Genomic DNA, 23533 nt, shown 5'->3' on the forward strand with positions numbered 1-23533 from the left:
AGGAGCAAAGTACCGTGGGGACTGTAGTAGTCCTTCTCTTCTGAGAACCAGGTATATCCACTACATGACGTTATGATGTGGAATACCAATAACCGAAAATCACAAAACCATGACAATTAGCTGCAAAACACACTGCATCCCAAGGCAAGGAGTATCTGCTTTGCGGGGGAGGACACTGGAAATTCAGGGGAAATAATATCTTTTCCTTTTCCCATCTCCTCCCCCAGGATGTCTTCATTTTCTGGACCCATTCTCACACTCACCATCAGCTGTGGAGCTGCAGATGTCTTGGGTGCTCACACCAGTACCTGCACCGTGGGGCAGAGAGGGTTTTGGACGGAGGGACAATGTCCTGATCACCCACGGGTTCCTGCGCATGACCCCACTCTTCAGCAGTCACCACTCCACCACTGGATCCTCCTCCTGTATCTGCTCTGTCTCCCGCTGAGCAAGCCCAAACCCATTTAGGGTAGGTTTTCAGTTCCAGATGCAGTCTCCTCAAATCGAAATCACACAGTTTTCCTAAATCTTGCTTTTTAGGTGCATGTCTCCATCCTGCGCCTACTCCACCTCTGCCCTCGGCACCATTCTAAGCCTGTTTCTGGTGGGTTTCCTGCTCCAGGCAGGGTTCCCTGCTCCCCACAGCATCCCCAAATCACCGAGCACCAGCAGCAGGAGGGCAGGGACATGAGGACACGGCATGGCCCATCCCGCCTGCCCCCACATCTTCCGGAGATCTCTCCTCCTGGTGCCTGCTCTGCTGTGAGCTGCGTGCAGATGGTCAGAGTTTTGCGTTGTGACCCTAGGACCCGTCCTCTGGTGTTTCTGCTGCTGATGGAGAATTACCCACAGCAAGATGCCTGTTACTTGAGGGCAGGAAACTTCTCCTTTCTCCCTCTTTTCCCCATGTCTTCTTGTTGTGCATGACCTCATTCTGTATGCAGTGTCCCTTTGGCCCCTTTGGGTCAGCTATCTTGGCTATTCCTCCTCCCATACTCTTGTTCACCTCCAGCTTATGAAAGAGTCATGAAATAAACGTGCTTGATTTGGAAGGGACCTTAAAGGTCATAGAATCAATGACAGAATCATGAAAAGAAATAAATTGCAGAACTTCAAAATCAAAGAATGAGACACTGTACTGCCATTATTTTGGAGCTCATTGCTTGGATTGAAGTTGAAAAATGAGCCACGGCTCATTTCATCCTGTTGAGAATGGGTGAAGGTGAAGTCTCACTGGAGCACCAGCCACATCACAAGGCAACCTGTTCCAGTGCCTCAACACCCTCACTGTAAAATAACTTTTCCTTATATCTCATTTATATCCTTATAATAATATTTCCTTATATCTCATATAATAATATTTCCTTATATCTCATTTAAATCCACTCTCCCTAAGCTTGAAACCATTTGCCCGGTTCTGTCACCACAGATCCTGCTAAAGAGTCTGTCCCCTTCTTTCCTGTAGCTCCCTTTGGATACTGACAGGCCTCTCTCGGGTCACCTTGCAGCCTTCTCTTCTCCAGGCTGCACAGGCCCAGCTCTCTCAGCCTATTTTCATGGGAGAGTTGCTCCATTCTGTGGATCATTTTTGTGGCTCTCCTCTGGGTGTGCTCCAACAGCTCCATGTCTCCTATACTGAGGACTCCCCATCTGGATGCAGTACTCCTGGTGAAGCCTCACCAGTGCAGAGAAGAGGGACAGGATCACCTCTGTCAACCTGCTGGCCACGCATCTTTTGATGCAGCCCAGAATGTGGTTGGCTTTCTTTGCTGACAGGGCACTTTGCTGGCTCGTGTCAAGGTTTCACTTTCTGTTCCGTGCTCTGTACTTTCCTTTTGCATTTCTTCAACATATTTCCATTTCTATTTTGTTCTCCAGCTCATCTTTCCTGTGAAATTCTTCAGTTTTAATGCAGAAGGAGTAGGGTCACGTGCAGCTCATTCCATAAACAGTAATGGTGAAAATAAGAATGAGAACTCCAAAAGCTGGAAGAGAAAACATTAAAATGGATGCTGTTATCAGACTTTATTTTCCTAAAAATGTTTGGTATCGGAGTGAGAGGAGTACTTTGCTCTCATAAAAATTCAGCACTATTCATCCACCAGTTCATAGAATTACATCCCTCTCTCCTGCCACAGGTAGTGACAGCTAATAGTAAGTGATGTAATCAATGATACCAAACGACAGGAGATAAGGAATATCAGTCTCTCCCTCTCAAAAAATGTATTCTTTTTTTTTGTTGTTGTTGTTATTTTCTTACTCTTTGCATTAAGAACCAGGTGCAGAACACTTGCACAAATTTAGAGAATAAGCACAGTGCAAGGTGTTTCAAGTTTGAAGTTTAGGCTTAGAAAGGACATGCTAGCTAGAAGCTCATGCCAATGTATATTAATTAAACCCAGAAATAGCTAAAAAATGAGGGCTGGGTACGCAAAGTAGGCAACAACACAGCAATTCTTCAACCATGTCTCTTGCGGATGTTTAAATCCAGGCTCTGCTATTTCTTCTGCTAGAATCAGAATTATGGAGCTAAGCGGTATGGACTGTGCATCATAATCCTTTATCCAAGAAGTTATCAATTCCATTCACTTGACATTCTGTTCAGCAGTCAATGCTTCACCAGCTTAGTAGACTAAGGAAATCCCCTGTGCCTCTGTGTCACAGGGATTGGCTTTGTTCTGTCACCATGTCAGCAACCGATTAAAGAGCAGAACAAAAGCAAAAATGAAAGCAAACCCAACAGCGGGCTGCACACCCACCTATGGTCTGATTCTGTAGAATTTCCAGTCTGTGCTTTCGGTTCTCAAGGGCTCTGTACAATTGTAGGGTTTCCTTATCTCTTGGATGATCTCATGGCAGTTGCATGATTTCTGTGTGGACCACAAATTCCTCAATATAATGCTGAAATTCATTCACACGGGGCAGAGATGTCTTAAATATTCACAGGTGTGTGCTTCAGAGCTTATCAGACTCAAGCCCTCTGGCATGTTATGGGGAGAAATAAGCACCTCCGTGGCAAGAGGTATTTAATCATTTAAGTGTCTGTATTACCTGGATGGACCTCGGAAAGATGGAATGTTTCCACTATGTAAGACATAAGTGCAAAAGCCAAAGAATACAAAGGCAAAGAAGTGGGAAGATGGTTAAAAAAATCTATACTACTGACTCTGAAATACATGTAAGCCCCTTCCCAAGCTGAGTGGAAACACTCGGCCTGTCTTTATCATCCAGCCCAGAGCAAAGCAACTGCGGTCAAGCAGTGCAAAGAGGTGATGCTCTTTGCAGCCCATCAGCCCTCTCTACTCACACACATCAATGTTTTTTCATCTCTTAGACAGGAGATGTGCAGCTGCTGCTCTTTTAAATTCTGCTTCAAGCCCAGCTCCATGCAAGCAAAGCATCACGGAGAAATTCATTCGTTGCCCCTGAATGCATTGTGGAACCTCAGTGCCTTTTCTCTCTGCTCGCTCTGACTCTCTCCATGGTGCTGGTAGTGCTGAGGAATCTTCTGATGACCACGCTTCTTACTGTAAGTGCCAGGCCCTATGCACCCTTCCCTTCCACGCACTGAATACAATGCAGAGATGATCACATATGCAGTGTTTTCAGTCAATATTATCTCCAGATGCACATTGACATATGAAATTCAATGCTAATAAAGTTAATTTTTTAGGATATAGTCCCAGTCTCATCAAGGTATCATCTCTCTAAATCTCCCTGTCAAATATGATCTGGTTGTCTTCACCCTGCTATGAAATCTCCCCCACTTTTGCTGACACTGTAGTGGATTAATGACAGTTTCACTTTCAAACTCAGCTTCGAGTGGACAATATTTCAGGGGAAATGTGACAGTTTAGAGCACTTTCTTGGGTGAGGACTGGGACAATTCTCACCAACAGAGCGGCCTCCACCCAAAATCGTGCAGAAGCAAAACCCTTCACCCTACAGCACAGGGCGTTATCTTGGGGCTGCAATTTGGACCTTAGGAGCCATTTTAGGAAGCTGTAAGGGTGATGATTTTGGCATAGGAAGCCCATGGTTATGCTGGTGGCTGGGGAAGGTCTCTCCCCTGCTGATGGCTGGGCATGAATTCAGGATCTCCCTACAGATGTCAGCATGGATGAAATGAGGAGAGTGAAGGTGAGTTGTGCGCTTGTGCAGAGGCCTGCAGGTTGAGCATGCATTTTTTGGCTGCAGAAGGCATGGCTCTGAAGGGGAAATGCAAGCCCAAATGTTCTGGTAGCAATGCTCTGTCTGCAGTTCCCCTCCTGCCATCATCCCAAGGGGAACGCTGCACGGCCATGCTGTGAGATTACTGTAATTCCTTGTTTGTGTTTTGAAGGCCTCTGGAATGAAGAGCTCTGAAGTTTATACGTAAGACAGAATATCAGAAAGTGAGAGGTGATTCAGCCCTTTCTCTGCAAGAACAATGGGGAAAGCACAGCAGAGGTGGTGACGCTTATCAATAAAACCATGAAATCCCAATGCAAACAGAATGGTGTACTTCTGTCTGAATGCACCCAGACAGTGCCCATCTGTCCGCAGGAGCTGTGACAGAATCCTTGTGCTTGTGGCTCACGGTGGGTACCAAAACCCAGCCAACCTGGACATCTTCAGAGCATCTTCCACCTACAGCCACAGCAGTAATGAATAAACCATAGCTCATCATTTGATGATGTCTCAGATTCAAGACCTTGGTAAGCCTGACGTTGCACCAAACTGCATGCAGATCTGTTCTCGTGGATACAGATGTGTGGCTGGACAGAAGTGCACGTGTGGCTCTATCCTTCAGTTCATGTATATTTATGACATATCACTATGCTCCTATTTGGTATCTCTCTTATATTTTATTGATATTCTAGGTGGTACACATGTAACCAAGTCATATATCTTATTGGCTAGACCTAACATGAGAGCAAACCCCCATAAATCAAAGATTCCCATGTTACGCTCTAGGAGCCCTCTGCAAGGAAACACAGCGGCCATGACCCAGACTCAGGCTCTGCTGTTGCTCATCTGTATCACAGGAGGCTGGAGTGGAAAGGAAAGCCCTGATATTGCAGCTGCAGCCTGCAAGCCCTGCACGAGGAGGCTCCAGGAGCACAGGAAGGAGCCATGTACACTGGAGAGGCAGGCAGGATACAAATAGCAAAAATAAGAGCAGATCTGGGGAAGCACTTGCTTGCTAGAGGGACTCCATAATTGTTGGCGAGATTCCCACCCTCCACACCCTTTAAGACACTCAAAAATGTTGTACCAGCTCTTCAGATGGATCTGTTTCTGGATCTTCTCAGGAGGAACCACACAATTTTGGGAGCAGCAGCAAGGGGCTGCGGTTCTGCACATCAAGGGGAGGTGTTTGCAGAAGTCAGAGAGGAGAGCGTGATTTGTGATTCAAAAATTATTTCTCACAATTTGCTATTCTTCTGCAAGTAAAGGGAACGTGAGAAAAGGAGATAAGTGTGAGAAGGTGTGCAAACAATGAAATGCCATTTTGGGGGGAGCGTATCACTTTGGTTCCTGGGGGTAAGTGCCCCGACTCACCTTGTCCCTTCGGAAGTGGGCGATGGTGGAGTCTGTGGGGGAAAAAAAACACCATGAGTGCTCAGTACCCATTTGGGAAGGGGGGAGATCCACCACTGGTTTGGGCAGGAGATCCTAGGCTCTGGACAGACTGTGCAACCCCATTTCCCCTCTCTGTGCAGGAAGATTTGGAGGAGCAGACATGATGGGCTATGGGGCATTTTCTCGTTATTTGTGGCATTTTCTCTATTTACATAGCCCATCTCACCCTGCTGCTCTGCAAATAAATGTGAGCTGCAGACAGAGCAAGGTGTATGCGTGGTGCGGTTACACCCGCCGTCCCCAGCCACACCATCCTCCCTTTGCTGCTGCCGGCGCTTGCAGAGCATCTATGAGATATTTCCCCACCACTGGCTGTGTACGCAGCCACATCCTCCAGTGTGAGACTGATCTATGGGCTGTGCTTGGAACAAACACCACGGTGAGGGGAAATGAAGGAGGGGGAACATCAGAGTCTGAAGTGTGAGACACACCGTGCAAGTGGGATTTGTCACCACGAGTACTGAGATGAAAGCACCGTGGAGAAATTGTCCCTTGATGAATGAGTCTAGCGTGTCCCAGTGGGAAAGGAACTGGTGGGATTGCTAACAGGAGCCCACGGGAAGGGGTTCTCCAAGGACAGGGGGTGTCCAGCACTCACACTGGATTTCTCCATAGTCAGTGGCTTCCATACGCTGGCTGGGAACATTCTGCTGCCTGGGAGCAAAGAGAAATGGATTTGAGGTGGGTGTTTGCTGCAAGGGGCCAGGACAGGAGATTCACTGGAATGATATCTCCTTGCATTTGGGAAGTGCATTCAATCGAACCCCATGGCAATCTCTCATCCTCCATATGTCCAGGTGCTATTGGTAAAGTCCCCATGAATAAATGCTTCCTTCTACATCCCTGTGGCAATCTCAAACCTCTATGCATCCAGGGGCCATTCGGGACATTCCCATGAGGAAATGCTTCCATCTCCAACCCCATGGAAATCCCTTCTTGTCTTGGGGGAACCCACAGTTAATGCAGCCCTGCACAGGGAGCACAAGAGGGTCCCAGATGCACCCAAACCCACCAGCCCTGATCAGCCCCTTACTGCTCACCTTCCGCATCTCTCTCTGCAGGCACCTGCAAGAAGATGAGTCCCACATCAGAGCAGTGATGGCCTCATGGATCCCTCACAGTCCCCACAAGCTCTCACCTTTCTTGATGATCCAGCAGGTTGCAGCAGAAAGGAGGAGGGTGGCAGCCACTGATGCCACTGCAATGACTGTGTAGTCCTGCTGGGTGTGGGGCTCTGCGGACAGAGTGGAGGGATGGGGACAGAGAGGAATGCTGGGGTTGTTGGAGTGTGATGGGGTCAGTGGAGTGACGAGGACATTGGGGTGTGATGGGGATGTAGTGATGGGATGGGGACAGAGGGGAGGGATGGGGTCAGCAGGAGTAAAGGGGTGTCCCTTACCTGTGGGTGCTGTCACTGTTGTGGAGTAGGACACATGGCCTGTTGGGACAAATGGATGGGCTGAGCATCACCACTGCTCCCAGCTCTGCATGGACATGGCCCCTGAGTGCATTGGTATGGGGCATGCAGCAATGGGCAGGAAATCACTGAGCCAGCACTGTCCCCTGGGACACGTGGGATGACATGGGTTCTATGCGACTCTGTGGATGAATTATCTAAACCAGAATGAATTAAGAAATGCATGGCAGATGCATTGTATGATAATGCAGCGCATCTCTATTCTTTCCTTGACCTTGGGGATAAGAAAGGACTAGTATGTTGCTCTGTATCTACAGGATGACTGTGGCCCTCTGACAAGACTCCATCCTGCATCTCCCCTCCTGCCACCATCCAAAGGCTCTTTTTGGTGGCTTTGTTCCAGGTGGAGGCACCCGGATCCCAAAGCACACTGACATCTGTCATCCCCCACACTACGGCCACAGCATCACCTTCTGGTCTCATAGGAACTCACACAAGAAACAACCTCACTCCTGGAAATCACCCCAGTTTCTCTTCCATATGCTCATGAAGAAAGGTTGAGGGAACTGGGCTTGGTTTCCCTTCCATACGCTCATAAAATTACTGGAATAATCCTTGGAGCATTCTTACCCAGGATTTAAAGTGTCCAGGGCCATCCCCAGCCCTTACTTTCTGTGCCTGGGCACTGCAGAGCCCCATTTCTGCAGCATGGGATGGAGAGCAGGACCCTTTCACAGCCATCCTCTCTCTATGGCATCTATTGCTGCACATGGGACATCCATGTGGTGTTAAGTTCCCCTGACCCCTGTGTCCCCACCACCCTGGCGTCATGTCCCACCTGTGACCCGCAGGTATTGGGGAGCACTGAGGACAGAGTTCAACAGCACACTGCTTGCGTTCCTGTGCTGGTACCCACACGCATATGAGCCGGTGCTCCTTGCAGAGATATTCAGAGGCATGGAGTAGATAATCTTGCCCTCTTGGGCTTTCATGACGTACTCCTCAACCCTGTCCTTGCATAAGACAATTCGGATAGCAGGAACCAGGTTCTGAAGGACACATTGAGCCAGGACAATTTCCCCTTCCTGAGCTCTGGAAGTGTTAAGGAACAGGACTGGAGCCTCGAGAGTACCTGGAGAGACAGCACAGGGATTCCCCAGGCATCATTAGTTGCAAAACACACTGCATCCCAAGGCAACGAGAATCTGCTCTGCAGGGGTGGACATCGGGAATTCAGGGGGAAATAATGCCTTTCTCTCTTCCCTTCTCCTCCCCCAGGATGTCTTCATTTTCTGGACCCATTCTCACACTCACCTTCAGCTGTGGAGTTGCAAATGTCCCGGCTGCTCACACCAGTACCTGCACCGTGGGGCAGAGAGCATTTTGGTCAGAGGGACAATGCCCTGATCACCCACCTGTTCCTGCCCATGACCCCACTCTTCAGGAGTCACCACTCCACCACTGCATCCTCCTCCTGTACCTCCCTGTCTCCACCTAAGCAAGTCCAAACACACTTTTGGTAGGTTTTCAGTTCCAGATGCAGTCTCCTCAACTCCAAAATCACACAGCATTCCTAAATCTTGTATTTCTGGTGCACGCCTCCATCCTGCACCTACTCCACCTCTGCCCTCGGCACCATTCCAAGCCTGTTTCTGGTGGGTTTCCTGCTCCAGGAAGGGTTCCCTGCTCCCCACAGCATCCCCAACTCACTGAGCACCAGCAGCAGGAGGGCAGGGACATGAGGACACGGCATGGCCCATCCCGCCTGCTCCCACATCTTCTGGAGATCTCTCCTCCTGGTGCCTGCTTTGCTGTGAGCTGGGTGTAGATGCTCAGATGTTTGTGTTGCGACCTTCGGACACGTCCTGTGGTGCTTCTGCAGGCAACGGAGAATTACCCACAGCGAGAGGCTGTGATGCAGCCCATGATGCATCTGTTGCGTCTGCAGAGCGTCCACTTTTATTTCGGGACATCAGACACCTCAAAATGGTCCGTGTTTCCTGTTTCTTGAGGGGAGGAAACCTCTTCTTTCTCCCTTTTTTCCCCTCCTCTTCTTGCTGAGCATGGCGTCATTCTGTATGCAATGTCCCTTTGGTCTCTTTGGGTCAGCTGTCCTCCTTGCTCGGTCTCCACCCAACCTCCAGAGCACCTCCAGTCTATCATAGAGTCATAAAAGAGAATGGTATGGTTTGGAACCATAAACATCATAGAATGAACCATGGAACCATAGAATCCTAGGGATACATCCAAAGCATCCTGGAGCACCTTCAGGGATGGGGCATCCACTGCTTCTCGGGGCAACCTGTGCTAGTTCCTCACCACCCTCTCAATCAAGAATTTCCTCATGGCGTCAAACCTTAATCTCCTCTCTTTTAGTTCAAAACCTTTCTCTTTATCTCCTCACTATCAAACTGTGCAATCCATCACTGCCCATCTTGTTTATAAGCTCCCTTTAAGTACAACCTCTTGTTGCCAGGCAGCGCATCTCTTCCGCATTTTTCCCCATCTCTCCCCTGCACCCTTGCTCCTTTGAATCCATTCTCAGCCCCATTTCAGCTCCTGTTAGGGAGCATCCCAGCAGTGAGAAGCCTGGAAGAAACCCAATGCCTTGAGTGCTGCTACACACTCTCCATCACCGGCAGAACTCCACCAGCAGCAGAAAGCTTCTTTGCTGTTGTTAATACAAGGAAATACAAGGAAATGTGCATCAGGTCTGATGCTGCAGATGTCCTGGGTGCTCACACCAGTACCTGCGCCGTGGGGCAGAGAGGGTTTTGGTTAGAGGGACAACGTCCTGATCACTCACAGCTTCATGCCCATGTCCCCACTGCGGAGTAGGAACCATCCCATCAGCACGTTTGCACACTGAATCTCCTCTGAGAGAATGGGTTTGGCAAGTCCAGGACAAGCCCAGTGCCTTGAGTGCTGCTGCACGCTCTACACCTACAGAACCCCTCCAGCAGAAACCTCCTTTGCACTCAGTATTACTGTTGTAATCACCACAAGGAAATACGATTTCACGTACATTTAATACAGCAAAAGTGAACCTGTGCCTCTCCACACTCCTCTGTCCCACAAGACAGTTTCTCTGGGTGCACAATTGTGAACGTGTCCATGGTTGGATGTAGGGCTGATGGTGAAGTCAACGGGCACAGCAGGACCATGGCTGCAGTTCTCCTGCCTGCACTGAGAATGGAGAAACTCAGCCACTGCGAGCTCTGGCCCTGCAGCTGCTCGCGGAGATGATCAACAGAGGGGTAGATGCAATCGGTAGACCCACAAAACATTGTCACGTGCTGAGAACGCACTCTGTGGTGAGCGATGAACCTCCTGCGTGCTCAGAATCAGTCTGTGCTATTTTTGCATGCCCCTATCTTAGTGCTCTCTCCGTCTGGCCAGACTACAGCTTCATGCACACAGTAACGCCTCTTCTGTTTAGAAATGAGAACTTTCCTACCACACAAGATCCACCTGACTGCTCCTTCAGAAAGATGTATTTCTCTGTGATGCTTTGCTTGCGTGGAGCTGGGCTTGAAGCAGAATTTAAAAGAGCAGCAGCTGCAGATCTCCAGTCTGAGGGACCAAAACCATTCGGTGTGTGAGTGCAGAGAGCTGATGGGCTGCAGAGAACATCACCTCTTTGCACTGCATGACCGCAGTTGCTTTGCTCTGGGCTGGACGATGAAGAGAAGCCAGGTGTTTCCACTCAGCTCGAGAAGGGGTTTAGAACTGTAGGGCAGGATTCACTGAATCACAGAATCATAGAATTGCTCAGGTTGGAAAAGGCCTACGTGATCATCAAGTCCAATCACAACCTAACCATTCTACCCTAACTCCAACAACCCACCACTAAATCATGTCCCTGAGCACCACATCTAAATGGTTTTTAAACACATTCCGGGATGGTGACTCAACCTCCTCCCTGGGGAGCCTGTTCCACTGCTTAACAACCCTTTCTGCAGAGAAGTTTTTCCTGATACACAGCCTAAACCTGCCCTGGCGCAACTTGAGGCCATTTCCCCTTGTCCTGTCACCTGTCACCAGTGAGAAGAGACCAGCCCCGCTCTCACTGCAATCACCTTTCAGGTATTTGAAGAGAGCAATGAGGTCTCCCCTCAGCCTCCTCTTCCCCACACTAAACAGCCCCAGTTCCTTCAGTCTCTCCTTGTAGGGCATATTCTCCAAGCCCTTCCCCAGCCTTGTTGCCCTTCTTTGGACCTGCTCCAGCACCTCCATGTCCTTCCTGTATTGAGGTGCCCAAATCTGAACACAGTACTCGAGGTGGTGCCGCACCAGTGCCAAGTACAGGGGCAGGATGACTTCCCTAGTCCTGCTCACCACCCCATTCCTGATCCAAGCCAGGATGCCATTGGCCTTCTTGGCCACCTGGGCACACTGCTGGCTCATATTCAGCCGACTGTCCATCAGCACACCAAGGTCCCTTTCTGTCAGGCAGCTTTCCAGCCACTGCACCCCAAGCCTGTAGAGTTGCCTGGGGTTGTTGTGACCAAAGTGCAGGACTTGGCCCTACTGAAACTCATACAGTTTACATACAGTTCATGGCGTGTCATCTGCAATTTCTAGCACACTGAGCAATGATCCACTGGTTGTGTATGTATTAGGAAACCCGAAATGATTTATTTCACAGTCAGTTGTAAAGATCTTTTTAACCAACTGCCCGTTTCTTTGCCTTTGTATCCTTTGGCTTTTGCACTTACACCTCACAGAGTGCAATGATTCCATCTTTCTGAGATCCATTCATGTAATACTGCTGCTTCACTGATCTACCTCAGCTGAGGTCACGGGGATACTTATGTGTCCCCATTAATTGCAGGAGGGCTTGAGTCTGATAAGCTCTGAAGCACACACCTGTGAATATTTAAGACTTCTCTGCCCCGTGTGAATGAGTTTCAGCATTATATTGAGGAATTTGTAGTCCACACAGCAATCATGCAACTGCCATGAGATCATCCAAGAGATAAGGAAACCCTACAATTGTACAGAGCCCTTGAGAACCGAAAGCACAGACTGGAAAGTCTACAGAATCAGACCATAGGTGGGTGTGCAGCCTGCTGCAGGGTTTGCTTTCATTTTCGCTTTTGTTCTGCTCTTTAATCAGTTGCTGACATGGAGACAGAACAAAGCCAATCCCTGTGACACAGAGGCACAGGGGATTTCCTTAGTCTACTAAGCTGGTGAAGCATTGACTGCTGAACAGAATGTCAAGTGAAGGGAAGTAATAACTTCTCGGATAAAGGATTATGAAGCACAGTCCATACCGCTTAGCTCCATAATTCTGGTTCTAGCAGAAGAAATAGCAGAGCCTGGATTTAAACATCCGCAAGAGACATGGTTGAAGAATTGCTGTGTTGTTGCCTACTTTGCATGTCCAGCTCTCATTATCCAACTATTTCTGGGTTTAATTGATGTGTACAGGCATGAGTTTCTTGCTAGCATGTCCGTTCTAAGCCTAAACTTCAAACTTGAATCACCTTGCACCGTGCTTATTCTCTAAATTTATGCATGTGTTATGCAGCTCATTCTTAAAGGAATGAGTATGAAAATAAGAAATAAGAAAATAAGAAATAAGAAAATAAGAATTAAGGAATAAGAGAACCTTGACAGCTCGGGTTTTGCCTTTGCATAAAAGAAGGAGGAAAGAAGCACAGAGGGAAGAAACATCTTCACATCTCACAGAGAAGAAGGAACGTGAGCTGCTCCTTCCTGAACATGGCACTGGTTCAACACGTTCCCAGTTGCAAGCAATTGGCTTCTACCCAACAAACCCAAAACTTTCTGAGCATAAATCAAGTCTCAGTGTCCACGTCACCATGAGAAGGTGGCCACACCAATTAGGATGCCCCATGTACACTCAGGTGAATCAGCTTTGTGGAAGGTACAATAATCAGTTTTCTTGGATGACAAAGAAAGCATGTTTGAGTTCTTGTTCATAAGGGAATAACAGGAATAAGCATTAACCAGCAGCATGCACCCTTGTCCCCGTGGTTCAGAATACGAAACACAATCATATTGAGTTGGCTTGTTTTTCACTCAAGTGTAACACATCTCCCTTCATTGCATGCCAGCAATTTGGAGGCTGCTGCTGTTTTTTTCAGATCTGATTCATGTTTATGAACTCCTACAGGCAAGTGGAGTGACAGTGAGCTTCCCTACCTGCTTCTTACAAAGACGTTGTGAGGATCAGTGGGACCCATGGCCAACCACAGGCATGACTGGAATGGTGCTTCAGACCAACAAACCTTTAATTGAGTACAGATTCAAGGGTCAAACCTGAGTTTCAGTGGAGCTCCTAGATGCTACCTGGAGCTGCAGAGGCTTAAATGGAGGTGCTGGGTATGTGGATGGAGGCTCCAGCCTTGACAAGTTGCTCATTACTCAGTTTCACCAACAGTGCAAGATCTGGGCCCATCCCCACTTGGCTTTCCAGAACATGCCGCCTACATAAGCACTGTCTGGAGACAGGTATCCATCAAAAAGGCAAAGTAACAGCAGGCTGGGTTTTCCAAAACTTTAACTACATTCTGTTAGAGGAGACGGTAGGATGGGGCTGTCTGACAAATGCAGCAGCTCAACTGTTGCACTTAACATATGTCTTGCTTAGTTGTATAAACCATGTTAGGCCTCAATGTTACAATTCCTTGACCAGGAAAACTCATTAAGGTTAGAACGCCAGGTGGGTGCTCATTAAGAACAGAACATCAGGTCAGTGCTCATTAAGTGCAGAACGTGCTCACCACCATGACCACAAACTGAAGGGCCAGAGACCAGGGACACTCGATCTGCTGAAACCCCTTGTCGTGACCCAAGGAGGAGTTCAGTCACTAGCTGTAAATGAGTCTCAGATCTGGGTGGTCGTCTTGCCTCCTCCAACACGATCGAGGTATGGCTCTACTCCTGTGCAAGAGCAGGAGGGGCGGTAGGTGGTCTCACTCTCCCCCTGCCAAAACATCTGCTATTAGACCCTCCATTGTTATTCAACAGATCTTCATAGTCTCACAAGATCAGATCCTCTGGAGAGATGCCACCTCAGCTTCACTAGGCCCCTCCTCCCCCTGCTCCTTATCTCCTTACTGTGGTGATCTCATTTCACTCTTCTAGGGAGCGTTTGGGGCATTAACCCTCTTGCTTCTCAGTCTCTTACAGTACCCCCATAACAATTAATATAGTTAACAAGGGTCTTGCATTGCTTCGTCTCATAACCTGTATACATACATACAGAGAATATGGATGAGAAGGATGGGATTATCCACTGAGTATGAATACGATGCTCTTATCTGTGAGCATTGGTACGTATTCATGTATAAAAATTCAGTGGCGTGAGAATGAGAAGTACTTGGTGGCAGATCAGCTAAGTCTGGTTTTGTCAGTCTTAATCCTTAATCAACTAATTTGAATTCATAATTACTACAGGAAGTGTTTTTAGTCATTGATCTTAGAAGTGGACTCCTTATATTCCAAAGACATACACTTACTGAAGTTAATTTGTGTAAAACGAGAAAAACAAACCTATCCTGGCACAAAGAAGAGTTGAATGGAATGCACCAGCTGCAAACGGCATCAACTCTGAGCATCAGTCACAGGAAGAAGAACAGAGAGCAGGAAAGGGCCCCATCCCACCCAGCCTTGAGCACCTCCAGGGACGGGGCATCCACTGCTTCTCTGGGCAGCCTGTGCCAGTGCCTCACTGCCCTCTGAGTAAAGAATTTCTTCCTAGCATCTAACCTTAATCACCCCTCTTTTAGTTTAAAATTGTTCCCTATTGTCTTAACCTTATCAGACCATATAAACCAATGCTCTCCAACTTGTTTATAGCTTCCCTTTAAATAGAACCTCTTGGTGACAGGCAGGGTATCTTTACTGCATTTCCCCCCTGTGCCCTTGCTCCTTTGACTCCATTCTCAGCCCCATCTCACCCTTTAGGAAGCATCCCAGCAGTAAGAAGCCCAGGAGCAATGCAACGACACAGGTGCTGGCTCACTGCCTTGTGGACCACCAGCAGAATGTTTCTTTCCACTTAGTATTACTTTTGCCATCACCACAAGGAAACGTAATTTCATTTAAATTCTGTACAGCAAAGGTGACAATGGTAAACCCATGCCTCTCCACACTCCCCTGTCCCACAAGACAGTTTCTGTAGGAGCACAATAGGTAACGTGGCCAACGTTTCAGTAAAAAATAGAACAGAAACAAAGAAGCTGTGCGTTCCCATTCCCTTTTTTCTTCATAAAGATCATGACTGCAGACTGGGATCCGGATAGGAGAACAGACCCATTGAATGAATGGCTGTGTGGATGGCATTGAGCTCAGGGCTTTGAGTTCTATGATCTAGGACATGAATGTCCAACCTTTTGGCTTGCATGGACTACACTGAATGAAGAGGAATTGTCATGGGCCATAGATCACTCCAAAAATAATGCCTCCTATCTATCTCCTTGAAACTTCAACAGATACAATGAGCACAATAACCCCGCTTGATAGAGCGAATTCTCAGCTACAAGACAATATTTTTCATCAGCCACCACCATTAGCCATGCATTTTCACCAGCAATGAACAAGAAGATGCACGCCATGTTTGCCAAAACCTGCACCAGCAGAACTGAGCCCCCTGGTTTTGTCACCACTGCTGAAATGCACCACTGTGCTCACATCCACTGTTGGGTCTCCAATAACATTCAGCAAGCAAGGGATACTTCTCCCTGCTAAGAGATCTCTGATAAAAGCCTAGTATAAAGACATGACCAAATATTTGAGTTGAATATCCAGTTGCAGCTCCACGCATTCCATTTGAAAATTTGCAGGCCGTGCATTTATATCAACTGAAAATGGAGTTGCAAATGTAAATTGATGATTTTTTTTTTTTTTTTGCAATCTTGAAACCTATTCTCAAATTCTTGTATCAAAACAGAAAGCAGGGATGCATATGTTCCCCTGTTCACCGGACTGTGCTCAGTCAGTGCACCAAAACACATACAATTATTTGCCATAATAATTTGGCTGTGGTTTCAGCCCAGCCAGTGCCCATAGTGCACCAATGAGTGGTTGACATACACTGTGAGCTGGGCCGTGGGTTGGGGGTGCCTGCTCAATGGCAATGCACGAAGCATGCAAAATAGGCAGGAGGAGAAGGAAACCGTGGTGCAATTAGGAAATGATGACCTAATTGCTAACACAGAAATGCAGTAGGATGACTCACACAACTGGAATACTATAATTGAGGGCTCCAAGCGTTTCGGAAGGGATAGGCCAGGTAGGAGGGGTGGAGAATTGCCCTCTGTGTTAAAAAGTAGATAGACCAAGAAAAGTAAGGGATGTGAAAAACAGCAAGAAGGGATTCTGCAGGTACACTGGTCAGCAGAGAAAGGCAAAGAAGAGTGTGCCCCTCCGATAAATGAGGAGGGAGAACTGACTAGAGCAGACATGGAGAAGGCTGAGGTACTCAGCGAGCTCATTGCCTTGGTCTTCACTGGCAGTCAGGTTCCCACATTTCTCATGTTCCTCTACCTCTGGGCGGGGGTTGGAGGAGTAAAACCTCCCCTACTGTAAGCAAAGAGCAAGTTGGAGACTGCGTCATGGGGCTGGGTGATACATATCCCAGGGCTCTGGAGGAGCTGGTAGATGTGGGGGCTGAGCCGCTCGCCATCGTATTTGAAAAGCTGTGGCTGTCAGATGAAGTCCCCGGTGACCGGAAAAAGGGAAACATCACCCCCACTTTTAAGAAAGGGAGAAAGGAAGACCTGCGGAGCTACAGGCCCATGAGCCTCACCTCTGGGCCTGGGATATCATGGAACAGATCCTCCTGGAAGAGATGCTGAAGCACATGAAGGACAAGCAAGTGATCCAAGACAGCCAGCATGGCTTCACCAAGGGAAAGCCATGCCTGACCCATCTGGTGGCCTTCTGTGATGGAGTGATGGCATCAGTGGACAAAGGGAAGGCAATCGATGTCATCTACCTGGACTCGTGCAAGGCCTTTGATGTGGTCCTGCACCACGTCCTTATCTCTAAATTGGAGAGATACGGGTTTAAAGGGTGGACAACTTGATGGATAAAGAATTGGTTGGATGGTCACAGTCAGAGGGCTGTGGTCAATGGCTCTATGTCCAGGCGGAGGCCGGTGATAAGTGGAGTTCCCCAGGGGTCCGTCTTGGGTCTGGTACTCCTGAGCATCTTTATCAATGACAGAGATGATGGGATCGAGTGCATCCTCAGCAGTGTGCTGATAGCACCAAGCAGAGCGGTGGAGATGACACAACAGAAGGAAGGGATGCCACGCAGAGGCACCTGGGCAGGCTCAAAAAGTGGGTCCATGTGAACCCCATGAGGTTCAGCGAGGCCAAGTGCAGAGTGCTGCCGAAATGATTCGGTTTAGGCAACCAAATTCAGCCTGCTAATGTGGAAGGAATCAGGTAAATGTGGGGTGGGAAGGAGAGCAGCATTTACTTCTGGGAGAAGAAAAGTGACGTTCCATGAGTCATTGCTAGATCTGGAGAGCACCCGCTGGAATCTGAACACGGGAATGCCTCTGTGCCTCTGCCATCACACAGGACACCATCAGGACCCCTCTGGGACCCCCCCAGTTGATGGGGAACTCCCCAGGACCCCCTCATTGAAAAAGAATCCTACACTGGTGGGGAACACCCCATACACACCTCAGGGATATAGGCTGGGGGCAGAGAGGGGCTGAGCTCCCCCATCGTTATTTACTGTTTTATTTGTTAATCTTATCAGTAAAAGCCACTTTCTTTTACCACATTCTATTGCCTGTTCCTTTACGGGGGGGGGGGGGGGGTTCCCAAACCCTTTGGTTCCCCCTGTTGACGCTGAAGGGCAGAGTGTTGGCCACTCCCCCTCGCTCATTTGCATACAGGCTCCATCCACATCTCTCCAACCCCCCCACCCCGCCCCCACCCTCGGGACAGCCCTTTGGTTCCCCGCCCTCTGACCCCCCCTCGCACCCATTGGGCTTCCACCAACACCCAACGCCCGGGGGGCTCCAATCGGGTGCGGCTCGACCACCCCCGCACCCACAGCACACATAAGGCAGCCTGGGATGAGCAGGGAGTGCTGCGTGACCCCCCCGGAACCGCTGAGAGCCACCAGAGGACCCTACTGGACACCATCTGGAGCCCCCCCTGAAGAATCCAGCCAGACACCCCAGCACACCACCAGGACCCCCTGAGCACCACTGGGACCCCCCCAGGGACCATGGAGACCCCACTGGGCAGAACTGAGACCCCCCCAGATACCACCAAGACCCTCCCAGAGACCTCCGGGAGCCCATTGGAAGCCACTGAGACCCCTCCAGACCCCACTGTGACCCCCCAGGAACCCAGCGAGTTCCCCCCCGGTACCACCCGCCCCCCCCCGACCCGCTGGGGCATCTGCTCAGCCGGCAAAATCAGCCACGACTTCCTGGTGGCCCTGCGCACACTGCCCGCCGAGGAGCACCTGGTGGGTAGGGTGGTCCTGGATTGGGGGGGGGTCACCTCATTGGACCCCCGTCATCCCCTCTCCCCCTCCTCGTCCCCAGGCAGTGGCGGTGGCGGCGCGGGAGCTGTCCCGTGCCCAGCAGTACGCACAGCTGCACGGGGTGGCACGCGCCTATGGGAGCTACGAGGAGCTGGCAAGAGACCCCCAAGTGGGTGAGTGGGGCTGGGGGGGACACCCCATGGGGACAGGGGGTCACCGCCCCACGGGACCCATAGTGACCCATGGGATCACTGGGCTGTGGGGAGACATCGCACTGTCCCCTCACGTCCCCCGCTGTCACCGGACGTGGTGTGCGTGGGGTGAGGAGGATCCTCCTGTCCCCACTGGAGGTCCCCTGGCCCCATTGGGGTCTCTCTGTCCCCAGTGGTACCTCACTGGTGTCCTCTCTCCCCCACTGGTGTCTCCCTGTCCCCAGTAGGGTCTCATTGTCCCCAGTGGGTTCTCACTGTCCACACTGGAGTCACACTGTCCCCAGTGCCGTCCCCTGTCCGAATGGGGTCTCACAGTCCCCAGTGGGTCACCCCATCCCCAGTGAGTTCTCCTCGTCCCCAGTGGGGTCTCATTCTCCCTCATGGGTTCTCCTTGTCCCCAGACGTGGTGTACGTGGGCACGGTGAACCCGCAGCACCTGCCGGCCACCCTCCTCTTCCTGCGGGCGCGCAAAGCCGTGCTGGTGGAGAAGCCGCTGGGCATCAGCGCCCGCGAGGCCAAGGAGATGGCAGCGGCCGCACGGGAGGCGGGCGTCTTCCTGATGGAGGTGGGCCCCGTGCTGCCAGCAGCCCTATTAGTAGTGCTCCCAGTAACCCCAGAGTTCACAGTAGCCCCAGTGCCCCATAACCCCATTGCTCATAACGCCATTCCTAATGCCCCCGGCCCCTCCCCAGCGCCTGTAATCCCATTCCCAGCCCCTCCCAGTCCCGCATAATGCCACTCCCAGCTGATCCCAGTCCCTCCCAGTGCCCACACCCCTCTCCCCAGGGCTTCTGAGTACATTCCCAGTCTCTCTTAATCCCCTATAGTGCCATTTCCAGTACTTCCAGTCCCTCCCAGTGCCCATCATCCCATTCCCAGTCCCTCCCAGTCCCCCATTATGTCATTTCCTGTGCTCTCAGTCCCTCCCAGTGCCCATACGTCTCCCCAGGGCTTCTGGACCCATTCCCAGTCCCTCCCAGTGCCCATAGTCCCGCTCCCAGTGCTCGATAATTCCCTTCCCTCCCAGCAATCCCAGACCCCATAACCCCACTCCTAGTCCCTTCCAGTTCTCCCAGTCCTCCCAGTCCTCCATAACACCATTCCCACTGCTCCCAGTTCCCCACAACCCTACTCCCAGTCCCTCATAATCACATTTCCAGTGCTCCCAGTCATTTCCATTCTCATATAACCCCATTCTTAGTGCCCCCCAGTGCCCCATAACCCCATTCTTCGTGCTCCCAGTCCCTCCCAATGATCCCAGTCCCCCCTAACCCCTCATAACCCCACTCCCAGTCCTCCAAAACCCATTTCCAGTGCTCCCAGTCCCTCCCAGCCACATATTACCCCACTCCCAGAGCTCCCAGTGCCCCATAACCCCACTCTTAGTACTCCCAGTCCCTTCCAGCTGCCCTCATTCCTTCCTCCAGTCCCCCACAACCCCATTCCCAGTGCTTCCAGCTCCTCCCAGTGCACCCACTCTCCTCCCTTCCCAGGGCTTCTGGACCCGCTTCTTCCCAGCCTGGAAGCGGCTGAGGGCGCTGGTGGATGGGGGGGCCCTGGGGGAGTGCCGGGTGCTGCAGGGAGCCCTGGCCTTCCCCCTGCGGGCCGTGGAGCGGCTGCGGGAACCCAGCCTGGCCGGGGGGGCCCTCCTGGACCTGGGGGGCTATGGGCTGCAGATGGCCAGCGCCTTGCTGGGGAGGGGCTGCCCCCCCCTACGCCTGCGGGCAGAGGGCTGCCTGCACCCCTCGGGTAAGGGGGGGGGGGGGTCCTGCGGGATCTGGGGGACTCTCACTAGGGAGAACACCATCCCCATGGGGGTGATGGGGAGGCCTGGAGGGGTGTGGGGATTTCTATGGGCTTTTTGGGGGTTGTTTTTTTTTGGGGGGTGGGGGTAGAGCTAGGGGCTGTGATAAGGGTGTATGGAGATATCATGGGGTCTGGGGGGTCCTATAGGGGTATATGGGATCCCCATAGTGGTGGGGGATCCCCACCACTACATAGAAGTGTATGGATTCCCCATGGAGTTCAGGGGGAGGGGGGTCCTACGGGGACGTGGGAGGGGGGATTTGTGTTCCCTATGGGGGTTCAGGGGCTCCCATAGATGTTTATGGTTCCAAAGCAGTTTACTTGCCCCCATGTGGGGCTGCGGGGGTCCCAGGGTTTAACTGGGGGAGGGTTCTCAGATGGGGGGGACCTAAAACCCCCATGGGGGGAATTTGGATGGGGGCACTTTGAGGGTCCCGTTGTCACAAATGGTGTCATTCTTGGGGGGGGGGGGCCCACAGGGGTGGACGAGACGGTGACGCTGATGCTGCAGTACGAGGGGGGGCGGCAGGCGGCACTGACCGTGTCCATGGATGCAAAGCTGCCGGGGGGGGCCGCACTGGGGGGAACCCACGGCTGGGTGGAGGTGTGGGGGAGTAATGGGGGGTAACGGGGCCATAGAGAGGGGTGGGGGTGAAGGGGGTATTGAAGTCTGCTAGTAAAGGGTCACAAGGATATTGGGTCACATTGAAGGGTGGAATATTGGGGTACCCTTTCAATGGGTGGGGGGGATTTGGGGGTCGGCTTTTAAAGAGGGGATATTGGGGTCTGATTTTAAGGTGGAAATATTGGGATGTTTGTAAGGGGGGGAGGATAGTGGGGTCTGCTTTTAAGGGGAAGAGAAATTGGGGTCCCCTGTCATGAGAGGGAAGATTTTGGGGTCTCCTTTTAAGATGGGGATATTGGGGTCCATTTTCGCGAGGAGGGCACTGGGATCCTAAGGAATGGGATTGTGGGGTAATCTGGGGAGGGTGACCATAAAAATATGGGGGGCTTTGGGGTGGGAGCACTTTGGTCCCTGGCTTTTTAGTGGGGAGGAATAAGGGGGAGAATGGGGATCCTTGGGGGGCGTCACTGCTGCTTCCCTCTCCTGCAGATCCCCAGCCACATGAACTGCCCCACTGAGCTGATCTGGGAAGGCAAGAGAGAAGTTTTCCCTTTGCCCCCCTCTGCGGAACCCCTGAACTACCCCAACAGCACGGGGCTGCGTTACGAGGCCCAGCACGTGCGGGAGTGCTTGCTGCAGGGTGAGGGGGCATAGTGGGGTGCGAGTGGTGGTGGGGGGTAATGGGACAGGGGTCCTAAATGACGGGGAATCCAAAATGATGGGAGGTCCAAAATACTGGGGGGTATCGCTAAATGATGGCGGAGTCTCTAAATGACGTGGGGGTCCCAAATAATGGGAAAGACCTGAAACAACGGGGAGGGGGAGGGCACAGTGATGGGGGTGTCCCGCTGACCCTGTCCCCCCAGGGCTGACCGAGAGCCCCGTGATGCCGCTGGCCGAGAGTGAGCTGATCGCCGAGATGATGGACGAGGCACGGCGCCAGGTGGGGGCTGTAGGGCCGGGGGGTACTACCCCATAATGGACCTCCAAATTGCTCCCTAAACCCCCTCCCTTGCAAAACCTGAGTAGAATAAAGCAATCAACCTGCCTCGATGCATGCGATTTTTGGGGGTTGGTTAAGGTTTTTTAGTATGGAACAAGCTACTGAGTGGTTTATGGGGGTGTCCTCCTCCCCCAGATTGATTTATGGGGGTGCCATGTGACTCCCCCCCCCGCCCCCAGTACAAACCAGCCCCCCAGCAGCTCACAGCCCTTTATTCACTGCAGCAGCCATAACCCGGATTGCTGTGCCCTTGCCATGCTGGAGCCACTGGAGCTCTGCTGTTCCTTATCTGCCTTGTGGGAGGCTGGAGGGAAACAGTGAGCCCTGTTACTCACCTTGCCCCATTGAAAGGGGGTGACGGAGAGAGGCTGTGTCTGCAGAGCCACCGCTTTCATTTCTGGACACTCAGAACTACAGCAGGGGTCGTGTTTTCCTGTTCCTTGGGGTCAGCGTCCTCTCCCTGCATTGTCCTTCGACACCTTTTCCCCCTGTTTTGCCCTCTTCGGAGCATTTCGCCCCACTTTTCACCCAGATGGGCACAAACGACGCCGGGATGACACCAGGAAGACACAGACATCACCCAAGCCTCCAGGGATGGAGCTGAGAAAGCAAAACTCCAGCAGAATTGCATCTGTCCCTATACAGCAAAGTCAACAAGAAGTTCCTCTCTAAGAGCATTAGGGGAAAGAAAGTTGGCTAGGGAATATTTGATCAAATTCAGCATGGAGACGTCTGTAGGATTGTAGGATGCACCCCACGGGAACTGGAAGATATCACTGCGAGGCTGCTCTCAGTCACCCTGGGGAGCAAATGGACGCCTCTGGAGTGCTCAGGGGTCACCAGAATGCACTTGGGGGGGCTCTTAGAGGCCTATGGGGCACACTCCAAGGGCTTTAGGGCACAGCGAGGAGCACTTCAGCGTGCCTTAGAGTCAAACAGGGCGTCCTGGGCAGCCACTGGGGCACAGCGCGAGGCCTCTAGAGCCCCCAAGAGCACATCAGGCACCTTTGTGTGGACTCTGGCGTCCCGTAGAGCGCACTGGGTGGTTACTGGATTCAGCTGGGGCGCACTGGGAGGCCTTCAGGCTCCCTGGAGCACATGAGGGCACTCTGCGGTGGGACAATGCACTGGGATGGGCCTCGAAGGCCTCTACGGCAGAGCAGAACGTCTTCAAGGCACAACAGAACGCAGTGAGGATCTACAGGCGCCCCTCAAGGCTCCCCGGAGCACACTGAGATCCCCAGCTCACAGCGAGGTGCCCGGGGAGGCCTTAAAGGCCTGAACCGCCCGGAAGTGCTCCGCACGACCGCCAGCCTCAGAAAACAACCGGAAATCCCATTCCGGAAGTAACGCCG

General features: G+C 51.3%; 2 protein-coding genes across 8 annotated transcripts; one reads left to right on the forward strand and one right to left on the reverse strand.

The window, feature by feature from the left end:
* Positions 1-6: 6 nt before the first annotated feature.
* LOC110390998 lies at positions 7-23527 on the reverse strand. Of its 7 annotated transcripts, XR_002433936.1 has the most exons (11): positions 22514-23527; positions 8357-8401; positions 7881-8174; positions 7025-7063; positions 6764-6859; positions 6666-6690; positions 6224-6279; positions 5545-5576; positions 5258-5426; positions 2760-2870; positions 7-1985 (listed from the first exon to the last, which is right to left on the reverse strand). XR_002433936.1 is itself a non-coding variant. In XM_021382639.1 (9 exons), the coding sequence occupies exons 1-9, from the start codon at positions 22521-22523 to the stop codon at positions 1938-1940; spliced, it is 645 nt and encodes a 214-aa protein (XP_021238314.1). In that variant the 5' UTR covers positions 22524-23527; the 3' UTR covers positions 7-1937. The 7 variants fall into 7 exon arrangements, 3 of the variants coding, with proteins under 3 accessions (XP_021238314.1, XP_021238316.1, XP_021238315.1); XR_002433935.1 differs by lacking the exon at positions 2760-2870; XM_021382639.1 differs by lacking the exons at positions 2760-2870; positions 5258-5426.
* DHDH (dihydrodiol dehydrogenase) lies at positions 17972-22228 on the forward strand. Its single transcript, XM_021382638.1, has 7 exons — positions 17972-18514; positions 18594-18705; positions 19146-19309; positions 20238-20493; positions 21030-21154; positions 21665-21815; positions 22042-22228. The coding sequence occupies exons 1-7, from the start codon at positions 18269-18271 to the stop codon at positions 22152-22154; spliced, it is 1167 nt and encodes a 388-aa protein (XP_021238313.1). The 5' UTR covers positions 17972-18268; the 3' UTR covers positions 22155-22228.
* Positions 23528-23533: the final 6 nt, after the last annotated feature.

Source organism: Numida meleagris, unplaced genomic scaffold, assembly GCF_002078875.1.
Source record: "Numida meleagris isolate 19003 breed g44 Domestic line unplaced genomic scaffold, NumMel1.0 unplaced_Scaffold261, whole genome shotgun sequence".
In the NCBI taxonomy this organism is placed as follows: domain Eukaryota; kingdom Metazoa; phylum Chordata; class Aves; order Galliformes; family Numididae; genus Numida; species Numida meleagris.

Coding starts and splice junctions, on each gene's coding strand:
- LOC110390998 (XM_021382639.1), bottom strand. Junction 6,860..7,024: donor AACAGTGACAGCACCCACAG/GTAAGGGACACC, acceptor CTCTGTCCGCAG/AGCCCCACACCCAGCAGGAC. Junction 5,577..6,223: donor TGACTATGGAGAAATCCAGT/GTGAGTGCTGGA, acceptor TTTCCCCCACAG/ACTCCACCATCGCCCACTTC.
- DHDH (XM_021382638.1), top strand. CDS start 18,269: ATGGAGACCCCACTGGGCAGAACTGAGACCCCCCCAGATACCACCAAG. Junction 18,706..19,145: donor GGCAAGAGACCCCCAAGTGG/GTGAGTGGGGCT, acceptor CCTTGTCCCCAG/ACGTGGTGTACGTGGGCACG. Junction 19,310..20,237: donor CGGGCGTCTTCCTGATGGAG/GTGGGCCCCGTG, acceptor CTCCCTTCCCAG/GGCTTCTGGACCCGCTTCTT.